Source organism: Eptatretus burgeri, chromosome 14 (assembly GCF_056783735.1).
Source record: "Eptatretus burgeri isolate ZD-2024b chromosome 14, Ebu_testis_v1, whole genome shotgun sequence".
Lineage (NCBI taxonomy): Eukaryota > Metazoa > Chordata > Myxini > Myxiniformes > Myxinidae > Eptatretus > Eptatretus burgeri.
In genome coordinates, this window is record NC_140974.1 from 1,823,136 (window position 1) to 1,844,635 (window position 21,500).

Genomic DNA, 21,500 nt, shown 5'->3' on the forward strand with positions numbered 1-21,500 from the left:
AACCACACAAACCCCCTTAAAAACACACATCAACCACACAACCCCCCTTAAAAACACACATCAACCACACAACCTCCCTTAAAAACACACATCAACCACACAACCCCCTTAAAAACACACATCAACCACACAACCCCCTTAAAAACACACATCAACCACACAACCCCCTTAAAAACACACATCAACCACACAACCTCCCTTAAAAACACACATCAACCACACAACCTCCCTTAAAAACACACATCAACGACACAACCTCCCTTATAAACATACATCAACCACACAACCTCCCTTAAAAACACACATCAACCACACAACCCCCTTAACAAGACCCCCAACAACAGCACTCCGCACACAATCACCCAACACTCAAACGACCGTAAAGTCCTATCAACATCCCCATACCCATCCATGTCCATAACTTCCAGGTACCTATCTAATTCTAATTTAAACTTATCTACATTTTTCTGCTGCCACTACCTTTCCAGGGAGACCATTCCATGCATTAACTACTCTCCGAGTGAAAGTCCCCTACCTGACTACCGTCTTAACTCTCCTCTTCTTTACTCTCAGGCTATGGTCCCTGGTTCTGTCACTGTCTACTCCGTTGAATAATTCATCTTAAATTATTTTATATCTCCCTTTCATTATCTTAAACATCTCCATCATATCTCCTTGTAACCACCTCCTTTCTAGTGTATAAAGCCCTGTCTCCTTCAGCCACTCCTCATAGTTGAGTTGAGCTCGGCCCGGAATCAATCTCGTATCCCTGCGCTGAACCCACTCGATGGCATCTATGTCCTTCCGGAACTGTGGTGATCAAAACTACATACAATATTCTCGATGTGGCCCTCACTAAATTCATTTACAATGTTCACACCTCCTCTTTTTATTTATAAATGATCCCCCTCCTTATATACAGCCTCAAACCCGATTTGCTTTACCTATACCTGCCTGGCACTCTGCTGCCTTCTAACCTCCCACATCCATTACCACCCCCAGATCCTTCTCCTGTGCGACACGCTCCAAAATTACCCCTTACATCCTATAATCTCTATTTTCATTGTTCTTTCCCATTCCCAACACCTTACATTTGTTCAGGTTAAATTCCATCTGCCAGTCTTCTGCCCAATCTATGAAAGTATCAATACTTTCCTATATCTGATCACCACCTCCTCTGCTATCCACCTCACCTCCAAGCTTTGTGTCATCTGAAAATTTAGAAAGCTTACTCTTTACCCCACTATCCAAATCGTTGATGTAAATAATGAATAGTAATGGTCCGAGTACTGATCCCTGAGGTACCCCACTAGTTACATCCTCCCAGCAAGACATCCTTCCACTCACAGCCACTCTTTGCTTCCCATCACCAAGCCAGTTTGCAATCCAATAATTATCTACCTGACCAGCCACTCCACAAGCCCTCACCTCGGATAACAACCTCCGATGTGGTACCTTATCAAATACCTTCTTAAAGTCTACATATACCTTGTCCACTGCCTTTCCCTCATCCACCCAATCAGACACTGCTTCATAGAACTCAAAAAGATTTGTTAAACAGGAACTACCTTTGGTAAACCCATGTTGCCTACCTTTAATTAGTTTGTATTTATTTAAATGGTTCCTCATCTGGTCCCTAATTAATGTCTCCAACATCTTTCCCACAACTGAAATCAAACTAACAGGTCTATAGTTTCCCAATTATTCTCTGAATCCTTTCTTAAATAATGGTGTTACATTTGCTACTCTCCAATCCTCCGGTACCTGTCCTGACTCCAGTGAACTATTGAAAATATCCGTTAACATCTCACTTACCTGCTCAACCACCTCCCTCAATACTCTCGGGTTCATATTATCTGGACCTGGTATGGAGCCTAATCTACTCTTAGATTACTAAACTGTTCCTTTACTTCCTCCACTCTGACCTGGATCTTCTGTAAAAGCCCTTCCTCACCTCCTTGATAGATACTCTCAGCTATTGGCAATTCTCCTGACTGTTCTTGTGTAAAAGTTGAAGAAAAATACCTGTTTAATAAGCCTGCCGTCTCACCTTCATCACTAACCACATTCCCGATGCTATTCCTCAATGGGCCCACATTGGTCCAAACCTGTTCTTTTCCCCTGATATACTTAAAGAAAGCCTTGTTATTATGTTTAATATTCTTAGCCATGTTCTTCTCATACTCTCTTTGGCTTGCCGAGTTCTTTTCTTCACTTGCCCCTGTTTACTCCGATAATGATATAAATCTAACTCCGGTCCTGTTATTTAAAGCCTAATAAATACCTTTTGCTTCTCCTTAACAGTATTCCTTATCTCACTGCTCAACCACCCTGGTCTCTTTCTACATCTAGTTTTACACCTCATTGGAATGTACTTACTCTGCACTCCACACATTTGGTCCTTGAAGGTTTCCCATTTCTCTGATGCTGATTGCCCTGTTGTTGGAGTCTCCCAATCTACATCACACAATTCTCTCCTCATACCCTCAAAGTTTGCCTTCCTGAAATCCAATAGCCTCACCCTACTATCCTGAACTCTAACCCTCAACAGAATCTTTGCACACACAATGTTATGGTCACTTGCTCCAAATGCTCCCCAACCTCCACCTCCTCTACCATATTGGGATCGTTACTTAAAAGGAGGTCTAACACTGCACTCCCCCTCGTGGGCTGATCTACAAACTGGGTTAAAAGCAATCTTGGAATAAAACTAGGAAATCCTCATCTACTCTTCCCTTTCCCTGTTCCTGGACCCAATCTATCCCTGGCAAGTTAAAATCCCCCATAATCAATACTCTTCCCTTACCACATGCCCTTTTGAATTCTTCATGTTCTCCTCCTTCAACTTCTTCCTTCCCACTTGGAGCCCTATAAAAGCATCCCGCCAGTATCTTACTGTATTTACAATCTCTAATCTCTACTCATACAGAATCCTCAACATTTATTCCTTCCTTAATGTCACCCCTTTCTCTTGATGCAATGCTGTCCTTTACCAAGATTGCTACTCCACCTATTCTCTCCTTCCTATCACACCGATCCACCTTGTAGCCTTCTAATCCTGTCCTCCAGTTACTCTCCTCCTTAAACCATGTCTCACTCACTGTAACTATATCGTACTCCTCGCTATCTACTTGGGCTTCAAACTCTTCCATCTTATTATTTAAACTTCTGGCAATGGCAGAGAATATGTTTAACTTTTCCCTTCTTGAAATTCTATTTTCCTCCCTACACCATTCTTCCAGCCATTAGTTGATGTCTGTCTCTCTGCTCATAATTTCTATATTGTTTCCTAATCTTGGGAGGATCCCAGAAAACATGACCTCACCACCCTTTGCTTTCAGCCGATTTCCCAATATCCTGTATCTATTTTTCAAAACTTCTGAGTAAACTTTCCCAACATCATTCACACCGAGGTGTACCACAACCAACTTCTTCCTGCGATGACCGAGAACAACATCATTTACCCTTCCTTCAATGTCCCTAACTCCCGCTCCTTCAAAACGACACAGAATTCTGTGTCTACAATCCTTCCTGCAGAATGAAGAATCAACATGTTGAATAATCTCATCACCCACAAAAACTGTCTCCCAAACCTCATGTCTAACAATTTTTGTCCCTACACCACTGCCTGCACCTGCTGCACCTCCACTGCCTGCACCCGCTGCACCTCCACCACTGCCCGCACCTGATGCACCTCCACCACTGCCCGCACCCGCTGCAACTCCACTACTGCCCGCATCCGCTGCAACTCCACCACTGCCCACACCCGCTGCAACCCGCTCCATTGGCCGCACCTACTGCACCCCTGCCACTGCCCACACCCACTGCACCCCGCCATTGCCCGTGCCCACTGCACCGTCACCACTGCCTGCTCCTGTTGCACCATCACCACTACCCTTCCCCTTTGCACCGTCACCACCGCCCGCCCCCGTTGGACCGTCACCACCGCCCGCCCCCGTTGGACCGTCACGACCGCCCACCCCCGTTGGACTGTCACCACTGCCCGCCCCCGTTGGACCGTCACCACCGCCCACCCCGTTGGACCGTCACGACCGCCCGCCCCGTTGGACTGTCACCCCCGCCCGCCCCCGTTGGCCCGCCACCACCGCCCGCCCCCGTTGGACCGTCACGACCGCCCACCCCCGTTGGACTGTCACCACTGCCCGCCCCCGTTGGACCGTCACCACCGCCCGCCCCATTGGACCGTCACCACCGCCTGCCCCTGTTGGACCGTCACCACCGCCCGCCCCCGTTGCACCGTCACAACCGCCCGCCACCGTTGCACCGCCGTCACCACTGCCCGCCCCGTTGCACCGCCGTCACCACCGCCCGCCCCCGTGGCACCGTCACCACCGCCCGCCCCCGTTGCACCATCACCACTGCCCGCCACCGTTGCACCGTCACCACCGACCGCCCCCGTTGCACCATCACCACTGCCCGCCCCCGTTATACCGTCACCACCGCCCGCTCCCGTTACATCATCACCACTGCCCGCCCCTGTTACACTGTCACCACCGCCCGCCCCCGTTGCACCGCCGTCACCACCGCCCGCCCCCGTTGCACCGCCGTCACCACCGCCCACCCCCGTTGCACCATCACCACCGCCTGCCCCCGTTGCACCATCACCACCGGCCATCCCCGTTGCACCGTCACCACTTCCAATATCCTCAGCAACCTCACTCCACAACCGAAACCAACTATTATCAACAAATTTCTCACATTCTGCTACTTACTGCAAATTATCGATGCATTCCTTCAACCCAGTAATAACTATCCTCAAGTGGGGGATTTCCTCACACTTCTGACAACAATAAGAACCCTCTGTTTCCCCCATTGTTGACGTGGTCCACATTGAGCAAATGTTACATTTTACGTACTCCTCTTCCTTTCTCCTTCCCTCTCTATTTATAACCTTCTTCACCCCCAAACTCCCAGGGCCCCAACTGACTTATTGAGGGCAATAACAATATTGAGACAACTGACAACTAACAATATTGAGGGCCTCCATCCATTGTTGGGAGAGGAGAAGCAGCATGTCCAAAGAAGACTGACCAGGTCTGAATCAGAATTGTTGATCTGAGATGAGGCTGTTGGAGAAAAGAAATGGTCTTATGTCAACTACGATGATGGATTCCATGACCACGCTGATGATTCGGAGTAAGCCAATTGGTCTGTAGTTAAGGGAATCCATTTTTGAACCTTTTTATGTAAAGCTGTGATGTTGGCTGATTCCAAAGCAGATGGAAGATGACCTATGGTAAATGACAGGGTGAAAAGGGTAGAAAGTGGAAGTTCAAGAGCAGCAGAGCAGGCTTCTAAGGAAACACAGCTACTGTCCGGTTCAGTTGCAGAGTCAGAGTTGAGGGTTTCCAAAAAAAATTCAACCCTTTCAGTTGCAAAAGACACAGAATCCAGGAGAAATTTGGTACGAATGGGAAGTATGGGTGCAGAGAGGGGGGATTAGGGGCACAAGATTTTGAAGCAAACCCAGAATTGAGGCATTCAGACTTCTTTCAAGGGGAGTCGGTTCTGGTGCCACTTGAAGTGAGGAAAGGGATGGAAGGGGAGCATACACCAGAGGCAGACTTGACAAGGCACCACCAGGTTTTAGAGGAGGGAGACAAGTTTGAAACTTCATTCTTGAAATTGGACAGATGTTGTTTTCTGGCTCTCCTATGAGTAGACACACAGTTGTTGCAGCCTTTGTTGAATGATCTGAGGTTCCTTTCGGTTGGATTTGCATGATCTGAGGTTGCTTTCTCCCAAATATCTTGCTATTGCCATCACTTCTGATCTGAAAAGGAATGAGTACATCACAAATGTATAGCATAAAGCTAACAACACTTTGGCTTCCCTATGAAGGAACTTGCACATCAACTCTACAGACGTGAAGGCAAAGCATACAAAGCCCTTGTCAGGCTTCTGATAGAATATGGAGCCACTGTGTGGGATCCTTACACAAAGAAATACACACACTTACTCAAAATGGTACAGAGAAAAACAGCTGGATACACACTCAACATGGTTATCAAAATTAATGAATGATCAAGGACCGATTATAATAAGCATTCCTTTTTCGCCAGGACGGTGAAGGCATGTAATGGTCTACCCATTGAAGTGATGACAGCACCATCCAGCGAAGCTTTTCTTTGTCCTTGTAGTACACACTCACTCCACACACACACACACACACACACACACACACACACACACACACACACACACACACACACACTAAAACAAGTTCTACAAGAATCTTCAAGATTGGAAGAGGCAGAATAACCAGAAGATGAACCAGAAGAAGAAAATGGAAGGGGAAGAGAAGAAGGGTGCATGTGGTGCACGTGGTGTATGTGTAAGTGGGGATGGGAGGGGGGATGGAAGTGGAGGTAGTGGATGCCATTTTATGAGTTTTCCACACGACGGTTCAGCTCGTGGATTCAATATGCTTTGAAATTTCAGGTGGATCGTAGAACATGAGGTGCCTTGCCTGGCTGTCACGCTGACCTTCATACTTTTGTCAGTTGCCTCAAAATAATGTTTTTGTGGCTTCACTTTCACCTCATATCTTGGAAGAACTGAAAAGAAAAAATAAATATTTCAAGTGAGGGCTTTAAAAAAGTAATAGGAACAACATCCTTGGGATGCCAGAGATACTTATAGGGATGCTTTACTTCACCGAATGAAAGCCTAGCAATATCTCCAGATACTTTGTACAACGATCTAGTCTTTCAAAATGATGGGAAAACTATGCTTTTCAATCGGTATGTGCTTTCTACTGTTGATGAAATTTATTTTTCTTTGTTGATTATAAGGATAAGCACAACCACATTTGGTGTGTTATGGTTAGAGTGTCTTCTCTGAGTCTGGTAGGTTGGTGGTTCAAACCTGATCTTGAACATTTTGTCCCAAAGACTTTCAAAAGGGTCAGCCATCTGTGTGTTTGTCTGTTTGTCGGCAGAATAACTCGACAATGAGAGTAGATGGGATCACCAAATTTGGCACACCGCTTCATATCGTGAATATCTTTGACGAGTTCAACTTTGAGCTCCCAAGGAAGAATATAAAATGAAAATTAGTTCACACGACAATGTATGTTAGTGCCTTCTGGGTGGTATATTGCACAAGAAAGCCACCGCGTGAGTCAGCACCTCCAGTGAGTGTGTTATTTCTATTATCGCTCACTTTTCTAACAGTGTTTTCATGTTTGCACAATGAGAACATTAATTAATCGATTTTTATTACAGTATACTGATGTAAGGCTCATGTTGAAGCTCACGCATAAATCGCATGCAGGAGTAGGGGACAATAGGAGACATGATTGCACTTTCGCATGAATATCAAGGACATTAATATACAATGGACAAATCAACATAATGGGATTTTAAACCTGGAATCCAATAATCATGATCCCTGTGTTGACATGGCAATGCAAAACAAACCATGCCAAGTTTATCTATGAGCAAACAGACAGACGAGACAAATCAATGATTGATGAAACATACAAAGAACAGGCAAACAGAAAGAGGAGGTTGAACGTACCATGCTCTTTGACCTCAAATCCTGCAGTCGCATTGACTGCTGGAAAGTTACTGTAATGTGTCACGATTCGCCAGTTCCCAGATCTTTGTGGTCGAAAGAGGGTAAATGTGCCCAGGAATGCATGCGATGGCAAATAAAGAAAGACAACAAAGTAAATAAACCAAACAAGGAAAAAAAAACTTTAAATTGAGGTTGATGTAAAAAAGAGGAGTTTTCAACAAACTTCATGGAGTCAAACAAATCACGAACTGAAGCTCGAAGCACATGTGGATTGAAGTGGAAACTTACTTTGCTATTGGAGGGATGATAAAACGGTTTCCACTGATGATAAGGTTTCTTGCAACACTTTGCTTTTGTTCCACCAAAACACCATCGGGGCTCTGCAACAGACGGAATTCTTACAATGATTCACGGACCGGTGTTTGTGTGTTTCTCAGTTTGTGCCTTTGTTTGTCGGGCTACTCCTCCTCCAGTTCTGGCCCAATTACATTCAGACTTGTTACAGAGGATCAGCATAACCCCAATTAATGTTTAGGGGTGTTTTTATATTTGCCAGTGGTCTTGGGAGGGGGAGGGATGCAAATTCTCCATGTAAATATGTATCATGTAGCACCACCTTCAGGTAGGGGAGGGTATTACAAGTCTCCATCATTTCCAGTGCAGTATGTCTGTCCCCACGTTTTACAGTGCAGTATGTCTGTCCCCACATATTACAGTGCAGTATGTCTGTCCCCACGTTTTACAGTGCAGTATGTCTGTCCCCACGTTTTACAGTGCAGTATGTCTGTCCCCACATATTACAGTGCAGTATATCTGTCCCCACGTTTTACAGTGTAGTATATCTGTCCCCACGTTTGACAGTGGAGTATGTCTGCCCCCATGTTTTACAGTGCAGTATATCTGTCCCCACATTTTACAGTGCAGTATATCTGTCCCCACGTTTTACAGTGCAATATATCTGTCCCGTTTTACAGTGCAGTATATCTGTCCCCATGTTTTACATTGCAGTATGTCTGTCCCCACGTTTTACAGTGCAGTATGTCTGTCCCCACGTTTTACAGTGCTGTATGTCTGTCCCCACGTTATACAGTACAGTATGTCTGTCCCCACGTTTTACAGTGCAGTATATCTGTCCCCACGTTTTACAGTGCAGTATATCTGTCCCCACGTTTTACAGTGCAGTATATCTGTCCCCACGTTTTACAGTACAGTATATCTGTCCCCACGTTTTACAGTACAGTATATGTCCCCACATTTTACAGTGCAGTATATCTGTCCCCACGTTTTACAGTGCAGTATGTCTGTCCCCACGTTTTACAGTGCAGTATATCTGTCCCCATGTTTTACAGTGCAGTATATCTGTCCCCACGTTTTACAGTGCAGTATGTCTGTCCCCACATTTTACAGTGCAGTATATCTGTCCCCACGTTTTACAGTGCAGTGTGGTGTTTTTGAATTATAAGCAGTAGGTATGTTTTTGCTTCATGCACGTAACCCGCATTTTTTTGGGGTATTTTTTGCCCACACAGATCTGTCACTTGCCTGGACACCACCCAAATAAAGGTATGCCTCAGAAGAACCCGTTACATGCTTGGAACAAGATCGCCCATAGGGGCAGGTACTCTGCTAGTACTTAAAACACACATCAGCAAACAATACAGCAAAAACTTTTAACTACAACATGTCCAGGACTCAATGGCTGGCAATCTTATAAAAAAAAGCCTTCAGAACAAAACTAGTGGAAAGAACAACAATAAACTAGACCTCAAAAACAATGATTTATAAAGAAAACAAATTGTGAAATCAGGAACCTTGTGTTTCCGAGAAATGCACATCTGGTGAAATTTTTTTTGATGTTTCCCCCATCCTCGCACCATATGTATACACGAGTCTGACCTTCACCCCATATGTGTACATAGCAAATCGATGGATCGTAAACCACGAGGGTTTACAGGAAAGGTAAGATAAATAAATATACACTGTACACGATTTTGTGAGGAATCATTGGAGGTGATTGATGGAATTGGGATGAAGAAATAAGACATATTAGCTTTCCTGCATGTGTTCAAAATGTGAGCAAATAACGTTTCGGTCAAAAACACCGTCATACTCACAAAAATGTCTATGGTGACTTCATTATTTGATGGAACAAGATTCAGGTCCATTGGAAACACACGGAACTTCACTGTGGAATGGAATGGAAAAGGGTGTGGCACATATCATTGCTTGTACAGCCTTTCCATTCTCTCAAACATAACGAAAAGACCAACTTTCTGCTCATCTTAGATACCTCTCCAAAACTGTCTGTCCATTGCGAGTTATGGAGTTGTTGATACGAGTTACCTTCACTAAAATCTCAACACAAGTCTTCATTCATGGTTCAGCCATAGATTTCCACGAGGAATTCAACACTCGCTACACCTGATCAATCCCAGCCAGTTGGTCCTCCTCTAGCCCAAGCTGGAGTGTATCTCAGTGTCAATACAAGCTCAGGTTATACCTTTCTCTGTAGGATTGTACACAGGCTTGTCGGTCTGTACAAACAGGTGACCACCATCAAAGGAAACCAGAAGAGGAATGGTCTTTTTCATGAGGCAACCGCCTCCTTGGCACTCAGCGACAAGTTCAACAAACGTTTTTCTTCGTGTATCCATTCTTCGAGGCAATATCTGTCACACAGCATCATGTAAATATGTTGGTAAGGTATCTCCAGGTATTGCCACAAAAAATTTACAAGGCAGTGTAGAAAAAGACTGATGTAATTTGAAGTGAAACTCTTTCATTCTTCCATCCATGTCTAATACATTCTTCAGCAACCCCTTCCATGTCAGATCTGGTCAGGTATGGCAGCATGTGCCGGAGCAGCGCGTCGCTGCATCCACTTTCTGCTGATACTCCAGAGGCCTCCGTCTGGCCATCCCCTGGGCAGATGCCTGACCCATCCCCATCTCCTTGAGATACTTATCAACCTACTGCAACCACGAGGCACATGGTCAGCCCAATGGCTTCCTCCACTCACGAGGCTCCCTCGCTGAGAGAATCTGGTGAGCAGGATCAGCGTAAGGAAAATGAGCCACATGTCCATACACCGCAGCTGACATGGACTATGCAGGTAACAAATCTCATTTGAATCTCTCTCAGCAACCGCTCGTCAGACACAAATTCTGACCAGCAAAAGCCAACAATTCTCCAAAGAGACCTGGGACCAAAGGAATAAAGTCTCTGTCTCAAATCCCTGATCAGAGTCCAAGCCTCACATCCGTAGAGCAAGACTGGAAACACCAAAGACCTGAAGACTCGGACTTTCTTCCTCCCGCACAGGTACCGACAGTGCAGCACCCCATTATCCAGTGAATCCATGACTCCCAAGGCCTGACCCAGAAGTTTATTTATCTCTGGTCACAGCCAGCAGAGACATGAATATCACTGCCAAGGAAAGTTAATCTCTCCGTGACCTCAACATACCTCGCCACAAACAGGTACAGACAGGACAGCAGCATCCAATGCTCCAAGATGTCATTGAAAGCCTGGATCTTAGTTTTGATTCAGGAAACCTGTAATTCCAGCTGCTCTGACTCGTCTTTCAGCACCTCGAGGGCCCCCAAAAGGACATCTAAAGTGTCTGCAAAGATGACTGCATCATCTGCAAATTCAAGGTCAGAGATCTTAACATTCCCAAACAATGCATCGCAGCTTAATCTCTCCAACATCCTCCCCAAAATACAGTCCATACAAGTGCTGAAAAGTGTGGGGGCAGTATACAACCCTGATGAACTCCAGTAATAACTGGAAATAAGTTTGAGATAGTACCCCCACATCTCACAGCACTCTCAATACCACAGTAGAGTTCAGACATCAGTTTGATCAGTTTTGGTGGCACCCCACGAAGATGAAGAATCTGCAAAAGGGCATCCAGATTCACTGAATCGAACACTTTGCAGAGATCAGCATAGGCTGCAAGCAGCCCGTGCCGAAACTCTCATCTGCATTCAGTGAGGACCTGAAGGGAAAGGATACGGTCAATCGTTAACCTCTTTGGTGTAAACCCTGACTGCTCTGGGTAATGGGGCTCAAGCAGATGGTGGTTAACGCTATCAAAAATTATCTGAGCAAAGACCTTGCCCGGCACTGAGAGCAGCGTCACACCTCGGTAGTTGTTGCAGTCCTGGCGATCACCCTTCCCTTTCCAGAGAGGGACAACAAGGCCCCTCTTCCAGTCAGGTGGGATGATTATTGTGTTCCAGGCAGAGCATAGACCTGCATGCAATGACATGAGTACAGCATTTCCACCAGCCTTGATTAGTTTGGCGTGGATGCCACAGTTCCCTGAAGCTTTACCCCATTTCAACCGGTTCATCACAGCGTGTGTTTCCACAAACGAAAGTGGATCACAATTCATTGAAGGGTCAGCATTCAGGATAGTAACACCCCTGGCATCCAACTCGACACCAGGTGGATCAGCCTGGTATAGCCACTCAAAGTAACCGGCCCAGCGAGCCTTCACTTCAGACCGCTCTGTCAAGACCCCACCAACCTCTGCTCGAACAGCAGTACACCGAGGGACGGGATTGGAGGAACGCAATATGCGAATTCCCCTGTAAGCAGGACAAGAATCACTTGACCACAGGTGATGCTCTACCCCCTCACAGATTCCTTGCACATAGCCCTCCTTGTACACCCTTAGCGCACGTACAGTTTTACGCCTCAACTCCCTGAACAGCTCAGCTGTGCCATTCAACCTGGCCCTGCGACTCTGGACAATGGTATGCAGTGTCCCTGGAGAGACAAAATCCTTCTTTTCCCAAAGGTGAGCTCCAAGACATCCACCGGCAACATTAAGGATGGTGGTCTTGAAGGCACTCCACAGCTCTTCAGGATTCCTCAAAGCACACAGACCACCCAAATCCCCACTCAGCCTGCTCACAAACTCCTCAGCTACCCTCTCATCCTAGAGCTTGCCAACATCCATCCAATGTTGGGATGGTAGCATCCTCTCCAATGTTATGCTGCAACTTCAGAGTTGCTACCGCAAGCCTGTGGTTGGTTTTGAGGAAATGAGCACTCCGGATAGACCCTGCAGTTTTGGATCGTCCACGAGTGACCATCAACGAGCACATGGTCAATCTCCTTTGCCACACCGCCAGCGTTGGAATACCAAGTCCAGCGATGAGCTTGTGGGCGCTGAAACCATGAACCAGCCACCCTAAGTCCATGACTTCTTGAAAAAGTCAAGGAACTTAATGCTAATCTGGTTCACAGTTCCAGACCCATGGGGACCAACACACATATCATAACCATCCCTATCAGTTCCAGTCGATGCATTGAAATCACCAAAGACGAGAAGTGTATGACGGCTGGGGCAGTGATCAACCACAGACTCGAGTGTGGCATAGAATGCATCCTTCACGGTGAGATCACTGGCCTCAGTCGGAGCATATACAGAGACCAGGGAAATACCCAAGGAGTAATGAATCCTTCCTCTCAAAATACGCTCGTTGACCGGTGTTACCTCAATTATCATTGGAGTCAGCTTATTGAACACAGCCACAGCAACTCCTTGGGTATGGTAACCATCAGACCATTCAGACCAATAGTCGGTGTAAACACCCTCCATGATCTTGCCGCAATCCGGTGTCCGAACCTCAGAGAGTGCTGCAATACCGATGTCCAAACGCTTGAGCTCAAATAATAACAGAGACAGGTGATCATCCTCTCTTCGGGACAGGACATTCCAGGCACCCTCCCGAAGGGACCACCTCAGGTTAACCCAAGGAGACCGCCGTCTGTTGGATGACACATCCGCACCACTCCGCCACACTCCACCGTGATCTTACCCATGACGTTTACCCCGTACTTTTCCTCCTATCATCAAGGATTGGGGGTTCCGAAGGCTTTGCCCCAATCCCATCATTTGTTGTGCTGCCCTGCAGAGGGCAGCTCACAGGAGATACCCCATGAAGTAGCTTTTCAGATTTCTTTGCATTTATGGGTTTTGCGGAATGAAGGGTTTTACGGTGGCCGGAGTGCAATTCCTACCACCAACCTCCTAAAAAAGTAACCCACCTGCAGGAGGACGTCCGCAGATACAGTTGGGCACTAGATCTGGATGGCCTTTGGCTCACAAGGAGCTCCTCCGCCCTTTGGGGTTCCTGGCAGGATTTGTCAAACTCCCAAAATCCAGGTTCACATTCACCGCAACTGCCTTGCACTCCTTCAGTCCTCTCATATCACTGTTGTTGAACCCAATGCAAAGTCTTTTCAATCCCACCCTTGAATTTTAAAACAATTATAAGAATACAGTAAGGTAAAAAGAAAGAAACAGAAATTTAGTGAACAGACCGTCATGTTGACGATGCCTGCATAATTGTTCTTTTTGCTGAGAACGATCGGTTTCTCCCCCAGAAGGTTTCCGAGGCTCATGCTCATAATAGAGAGGAGGACACGGACGTCTTGGGTTGCCCCCTCTGCATGCGCTGCCATGGTGAAAGGGGTACCCACTCTGAGCACATTTGGTGCTGAGACCACCAGGCTGCGAGGGAGTGAGAAAGTATCGTCATCAACGCAACGTTTTTGCAACAACATGTGGCAGAAAAATATATCTGAACATCAAATGCAAAAGAAGAGTAAAATTGAGAAATCGTCTGCAGAAACCTTGGTGGGATTTCAAATGAGTTACAGGAAGTATGAACACACCAAGGAATGTTGTCAGTCATGGACCATGTGTATGCACGTCTTTTCACGATAATCATACCATGGTGTGCATACCGTAGATCTGAGGAGGCTGGATTTATGGTCGACTATAGGTTTGTTACATTTATTCAGCGCAGTATTAAGAATTGGGAATAGAATCTTCTGGAACCTGAATTATGCTCTTCACTCAATAGTAATGAAGTACGTTGTGGTAGAATTTTGTTGTTAACCCACTCGATGTAAATCCTGTTACCCAATCTGTTTGAAACAATTAATTCACTCTCCACAACGGAAAGTACATTTGATCAGATAATTTTTATTAACATGGTACCATGGAGTTCAAAAACACTGAGATGGAAAACATCCACAATGATTTGCAATAACTTAAGATTACATTTCCTGGTATTTATATGCTTTTGTGGGAGTGGAGGGGGCTGATAAGCCTTTGGCAAAAGAACTCCAACTGCAATACGTGTCTACTAGGTGAAAGAATCATGGCAAAAGTTGATGTTATCAACCAGGTCACTTTGTTCCATAGCAAGACATTCCTTTTATCAACATTTAGGTCAAAGATTCTTGGGTAAAAGGAAGCATAACTGACAGCCAATTCGACTTATAGCATAAAAATTAAATTTATAAAGCACCAGCAGCAATTATTATTGAGAGTACATTAATATAATTATTCTCTTCTTCCACAACGTGTTGATTCCTTCGAATTTTCTTTCCATTACGGCTTTGGCATTCATCCACACAAATAAATGGCAGTGTGTGCGTGTGTGTGTGTGTGTGTGTGTGTGTGTGTGTGTGTGTGTGTGTGTGTGTGTGTGTGTGTGTGTGTTATTCATCAGTGTGTCTCCTCCATAACTCTAAAACCATAAGACCAAGCAGCCTGAAACTTTGCATGCAAATTAAAAAGACTCCGAGGAAATGTTTTGGTTTAATAAAACACACCCTATAAAGATAATTAACGGCCTTATTTAATTGTGTCCTTTATCAGGCACATCCTCAGCCACCACGCTTTCTGGGGTTTTGAGGCGTATCCCAGGTAACCTTGCTGGGGTCTGAAGCCGCCATGTTTTTTGGCCTGCTCAACGCTGCCTTGACTTGGAACAGGCCGCAACGATTTCTTAACGATAAAGTTGTTTTTTTTCCACTTTCTTCACTCATGTTATCGAATGCCTGTTCTTTTGTAACTACTATAGTTTTAAAATTAGGAGCTGGAGCGATTTCATGCGTTATGTGATACAATTTTCCCCAATCTACTCTCATTGACTAATTGAAGTATATCATCAAAATATTATTTCGGGTTTGGTGATAGGATATCGTCTGGATTAAACAAGTGTCAAAACCTGGAGTGAAATCTGATAATTTAAACAAATAAACGAGTCTTATAACTAAGCCGATATACCGATTTACTTTAAGCAAGCAAGGCTATCTATGTTCCCTCCTTCTTTATATATACACAAGAAAATGTGAAATTTCCAAACCATTAAACTTATCTTTTTCTAGTTTGGAGAATTATATTGAGTGAGCAAAAAAATTAGAAATGTAACAAAATTAACCACCGTCATTGAGCGATATGACTTAATGCATTCACTGCGAGACCTCTCGCTCTGTACCTCAGAGGGACTGTCTATCCATAGCATCTGCCAGATCTGTGTCTATATTTTCGGTGGTTTCGCGAGATGCTCTGCAGGAAATCAAAACAAATCTGGTGAAAAACGAACGTTAAAAAAAAAAGTTATAACATTTGCGCGGACCACAAACGATGTACTACGTGATGCGAGCACAGACGAGCAGGCAACATGGCAGATTATCTGCAATTTTTATTTCATGGGCGATTGAACTTTATGATGTCTCCAGGATTGTTCAACATTAAGCTGCAACTCATTTGTGGATAAGGTCATTATTTGAACAAATTCATTTTATTTCATTAACTGCTGCATGTGCAGTGAAGACCGATTTTAAAGTTAAAGGGATCCTATGTGGTATGCAGCCACAGCCTGGCCAGCCGTTCCTCATCAACCATTTAATTGGAGTGCTTGCATGAGTGCTTAAGCCACTTGCCGAGCGCCCATTGTTGATATCAACATTGTCGTACTGCACTATGTCATTCTGAGTGAATCGTTCACTCACTGCAAATGCTTTTGCCACACCACGTCATTCAGAACAAGTGGTTCGTGCTCTGTCATCCCGAGCGAGTGGTTCTTGAGCTCTGTCACCTTCAGCGAGTGGTCTGTGCTCCGTCACCCTGAGTGAGTTGTGGTGAAATAACACCCGATTTCTGAGCTGTTTGCCATATTAACGTGTTTTCTAAGTTACGGAGTCAAAATTTTTTTCCACCCATTACAGGCAGCTGTTTATTAAGATTGATGTTTGTGAACATATCCTTGAAACGTCTAAATAAATGCAACGTTGTTTTTCGGTGAAATCTACCCAAGGTTTCTGGGTTACATACAGTAAGTACTGTAATCAGTAATCACACTGACTCCAACCTGCTGATTACCGCAAAATTGCCAATATCGGCCAAACACGTGTGGTGTGTGTGTGTGTGTGTGTGTGTGTGTGTGTGTGTGTGTGTGTGTGTGTGTGTGCGTGCGTGCGTGCGTGCGTGCGTGCGTGCGTGTGTGTGTGTGTGCATGCGCGTTGTTCATAAAGCATAACATATTCTCTCTGCTAACTCTCTTACCCCCACCCCTCTCTTTCTTTGTCCCATCTTTGCTCTACTCCATTCCAATACAGTGCAGCACCCTCCTACCACATATCTCTTACTCCCCCCCTCTCTCTCTCTCTCCCTCTCTCTCCCTCCCTCTCTCTCTCCCTCTCACTGGACATATCTTGACGGTGGTTATGTGCAAATGGTGTTTGTCTCCGGATGTATCTAGGCAGTGTTTGTCTCTGAACGTGTCCAGGCGGTATTTATGTCTGGATGGGAGTTTGTCTCTGGATGTGTCGGAGCAGTGTTTGTCTCTGGGCAGTATTTATAGTATGACTGGTAGAAAATGGATTTCAGACATAATTTTCTTTCCATCTTCAGTTATTCTATGCAGAGTCATTTTGATGAAATAGTATGAATCGCAATTTAATGCTCCACTGCACATCTGCCTTCCCTTCCTCTCACCTCACACTGCCTTCCCTTTCCAAACCCCTCCTCACTCCCACACCCCTCCTGGCTCCCCCTCCCTCCTCTCTCTACCCCCCCTCTTTTTCTCCCCCCCCACCTTTAGTATCCCCGTCAGGGAAGTGACAGTTGGTATTTGCAAGTAATTAATAAATGTCAGGCATCAACAAGTGAACTCGGTACCGTGATGAGATGGCATGGGGGTTGACCACATGACAACTTTCCACATTACCATAAATTACACTGGTCAACAACAAATTTGTTGTCTGCATTTTTTAAGCTGATTTAGGACGAATCTGATGCGCTGAATCCAAAACTCACATTAGTTTTGTTCAATCAGGTCAAGTTTTTGAGATATGGCCACATGTCGTTTTTTACATTTTTGTTCACATGTACGCATGTGTGGAGCATTTTAGAAGAAGTTGGTGGGGGTAAAATGTCATGTCAAATAATTGTTTTGATTGGAAATAATTATTTTAATGACAAGAAGTATTCAGGTACGATAGTTCTGGGTGATTATGTCGAAAAGGGATCAGTTTGAAGTCATAAAACCTCAAAATCTTCCAAAAATTGGTGAGGCAAAGCATAAAGTTCGTGGATCAAAACTAAAGTTAATGGGGCAGATTTTGTAATAATGTGATACAAAAAAGTTGTATTTCTTGAAATGCCACAGTACCACTCTTGGAGTGCCACAGTACGAACCCAAAGATTGGAGACTGTTCATTGACAGCAGCAAGCGATCACTGAAATGTGTTCTGCTACACAACGGCAACCAGTTTGCCTCTGTACCCATCGCTCACTCGACTACACTGAAGGAGAAGTATGAAGCGGTGAAGTACGTGCTGGAGAAAATTGGTTATGATCAGCATAGGTGGTTTATTTGTGTTGACCTGAAGATGGTGAACTTTTGTTGGGACAACAGTCTGGCTTCACCAAGTACCCATGTTTTCTGTGCATGTGGGATAGTAGGGACCGTGCTCAGCATTACACGAAGAAGGACTGGCCTGTGCGGGAGGAATTGGTGCCATGCAAAGAAAGGAACGTCATCAACGACCCTCTGGTGGACAGAGACAGAATACTCTTCCCACCGCTGCACATCCAGCTCGGCTTAATCAAGCAGTTCACCAAGGCTCTGGACAAAGATGGTGACTGCTTCACTTACTTGTGCCAGGCTTTTCCAGGATTGACCATGGAGAAGTTGAAAGCTGGCATCTTTGATGGTCCTCAGATCCGTCAGCTCATCAGAGATCCAGAGTTCAAAAACTCAATGAACGAAGTGGAACTGGAAGCGTGGAAGACATTTGTTTTGGTAGTGAAGAACTTTCTTGGCAACAATAAGGCCAGAAACTACGCAGAACTTGTCAACAACATGCTGACTGCTTTCAGAAACCTGGGCTGCAACATGAGCATCAAGATGCACTACCTATTTTCACATATGAACCGGTTTCCTGAGAACCTGGGTTCAATGAGTGACGAGCAGGGGGAGAGATTCCATCAGGACATGAAGGAGATGGAGACCAGGTATCAGGGTCGCTGGGACGCAGTCATGATGGCTGACTACTGTTGGAATCTGAAGAGAGACCTCCCTGCCGCTGAACATTCCAGGAGTTCGAAGAAACGGAAGTTCAAGCCCTGAAGTTTGAACAGTGGTGACGCAACATGCAATTTACTTGTACTTACCTTTATCAATGCCCACCATTCAGATGACAGTAATCGATGTTTCTATCATGTAATCATTAAATGTTGTTGGCAAAACATTTATTTTTCTTAAAAACATGTTTAGGATGATATGTGTTGACAAAAATCAGCTGATAATGCCACAAAAATGTAATTGATTTTGTCACAAGATCTGATTTTTTCAAATCAACTTAGCACAAAAACCTGACCTGATGGAGAGAAACGGATGCCATTTCCTGATTCAACAGTGCCAGAATACCCTAATTCACTTGTAGAAATTTAGACAACATTCAGAAAGTAAAAAATTGTTGACCAGTGTTATATATGCAACGTGAGCATCACTAACTAGCAAGTTATAGACTCAACGAGTGACGCCAGACAAAATGCTTCAACCGTGCTCACACAGATTTAATGCATGGTGTAGTTTGAACTAACATGTCCACACAGACATCGAACCTCTCCAAACTTCGGATTTCATCCAAACGAACTTGTGTGGGTGAAATCAACATTCCATTTGCCTAAGGTGCATCACCATGTCACTATTTCTGCTTTTCAAGAACATAGAAAACAGAATTTGACGTGAATGCATCGATATATGTATGTATGTATATGTACTGTGTATGTATATATATATATATATATATATATATATATATATATATATATATATATATATATATATATATATATGTATGTATATGCCTCCCCCACGTTAGACGTAAACCCACTGTTATATGTTTGATCTCAAATAAACGTCATGTGGAAACTTCAGCAATTCCTTAAACTCGACTCGAACGTGATGACATCCTCCTGCATTTAAGTTCCTTGTAGGGGAACTCATATGTTTTTATTTTGAACTTGCTCTTTGGCAATTCGTTCAATGTAGTGATAGCAACCTGAACGAATTGATGAATATAAAATAATATTTAGTCTTAATTGATCTTTGGAACCCAAAATCGAATCAGTTCATATTTGTATTACAGTCCATACTTATGCCAAGTTTGGTTGAAATCCCTCCAGTGGTTCACAAGTCATAGTGGTTAAAAAAAAAAAACAATAACGTAAGGAGACTGACGGAAAGGGATTGAAGGACGGGACGAACAACCTGGAAATATAATGCTTCTGGCTTTCAAATGTTGAGACAAAAAACCCAGGTAGTTCAATAATGGCTCTCAGGAATTTGCCTATGCTCGTGTCTGGTTCGAACTACATGCGTTACTCATCCACATTTTGTAACTGACCCTTAACGCCCTTAAAATAACTTGAGTTATAGTAACTAAAATGCTATCTACAAAAAGACAGGACTGCTCAAAATCCTTCAACGGGTGCATACGCTGCCAGGCCAGTCTGAAAGCTGTTTGGGTTTGGGTTGAATGCTGGGTTGGATTTTTATATGAAAAGTAAGGCTTAGAATTTGAACAGAATTGTATCCCTCACCTCACAGATGCTTCAGTCTGGGAAAGAAGGAAGGAACACAGCAGGGCCTGGAGGAAGGTGAGACGCAACATGATGCAGTCAACCAGTCCTCACAATGAAAGCTGAAAATGTGCCTCTGGTGACCCTTTTGACTTCCTCCATTAAAAAGTTACTTATTATTTAGATATCAATCCTTTCGACCCCCTCCCACATGTTCCCAAACTTTTATCATGATTAACCTCTTCCCCATTAAATCATGTGGTGGTTTCGCAAATGTGGTGGGATTTTCCAAATCAAGTTGAGGAAAGTGTTTTGGTTGGAAGTGGACCTTCTATTTCTCCTTGAACCATCATCCGATGCATGGCATATACAGTACTTAAATATGCCAATTCCAGGGGAATTATCCAATCTGTAATTCTGGGAAATTATCCCATCTATAATTCTGGAGGAATTATCCCATCTGTATTTCTGAAGGAATTATCCCATCTGTAATTCTGGAGGAATTATCCCATCTGTAATTCTGGAGGAATTATCCCATCTATAATTCTGGGGAAATTATCCCATCTGTAATTCTGGGGAATTATCCCATCTGTAATTCTGGGGAAATTATCCCATCTGTAATTCTGGGGAAATTATCCCATCTGTAATTCTGGGGAAATTATCCCATCTGGAATTCTGGGGAAATTATCCCATCTGGAATTCTGGGGAAATTATCCCATCTGTAATTCTGGGGAAATTATCCCATCTGTAATTCAGGGGAAATTATTGCATCTGTAATTCTGGGGAAATTATCCCATCTATAATTCTGGGGAAATTATCCCATCTGTAATTCTGGGGAATTATCCCATCTGTAATTCTGGGGAAATTATCCCATCTGTAATTCTGGGGAAATTATCCCATCTGGAATTCTGGGGAAATTATCCCATCTGGAATTCTGGGGAAATTATCCCATCTGTAATTCTGGGGAAATTATTGCATCTGTAATTCTGGGGAAATTATCCCATCTATAATTCTGGGGAAATTATTGCATCTGTAATTCTGGGGAAATTATCCG

At 44.3% G+C, this 21,500-nt stretch overlaps 1 protein-coding gene across 1 annotated transcript in view; it reads right to left on the reverse strand.

The window, feature by feature from the left end:
- The window catches only part of LOC147012544 (complement C3-like), a 168,174-nt gene extending 147,553 nt beyond the window's left edge, over positions 1-20,621 (reverse strand). Inside the window, exons 1-7 of the mRNA XM_085855693.1 lie at positions 20,468-20,621; positions 13,882-14,071; positions 10,043-10,211; positions 9,657-9,727; positions 7,831-7,922; positions 7,543-7,625; positions 6,491-6,578 (exon numbers count right to left, since the gene is read on the reverse strand). Of these exons, the coding sequence (XP_085711819.1) occupies positions 6,491-6,578; positions 7,543-7,625; positions 7,831-7,922; positions 9,657-9,727; positions 10,043-10,211; positions 13,882-14,071; positions 20,468-20,538 (764 nt within the window). The 5' untranslated portion in view covers positions 20,539-20,621. The remainder of the gene's footprint in view (positions 1-6,490; positions 6,579-7,542; positions 7,626-7,830; positions 7,923-9,656; positions 9,728-10,042; positions 10,212-13,881; positions 14,072-20,467) is intronic.
- Between the last annotated feature and the right edge of the window lie 879 nt (positions 20,622-21,500).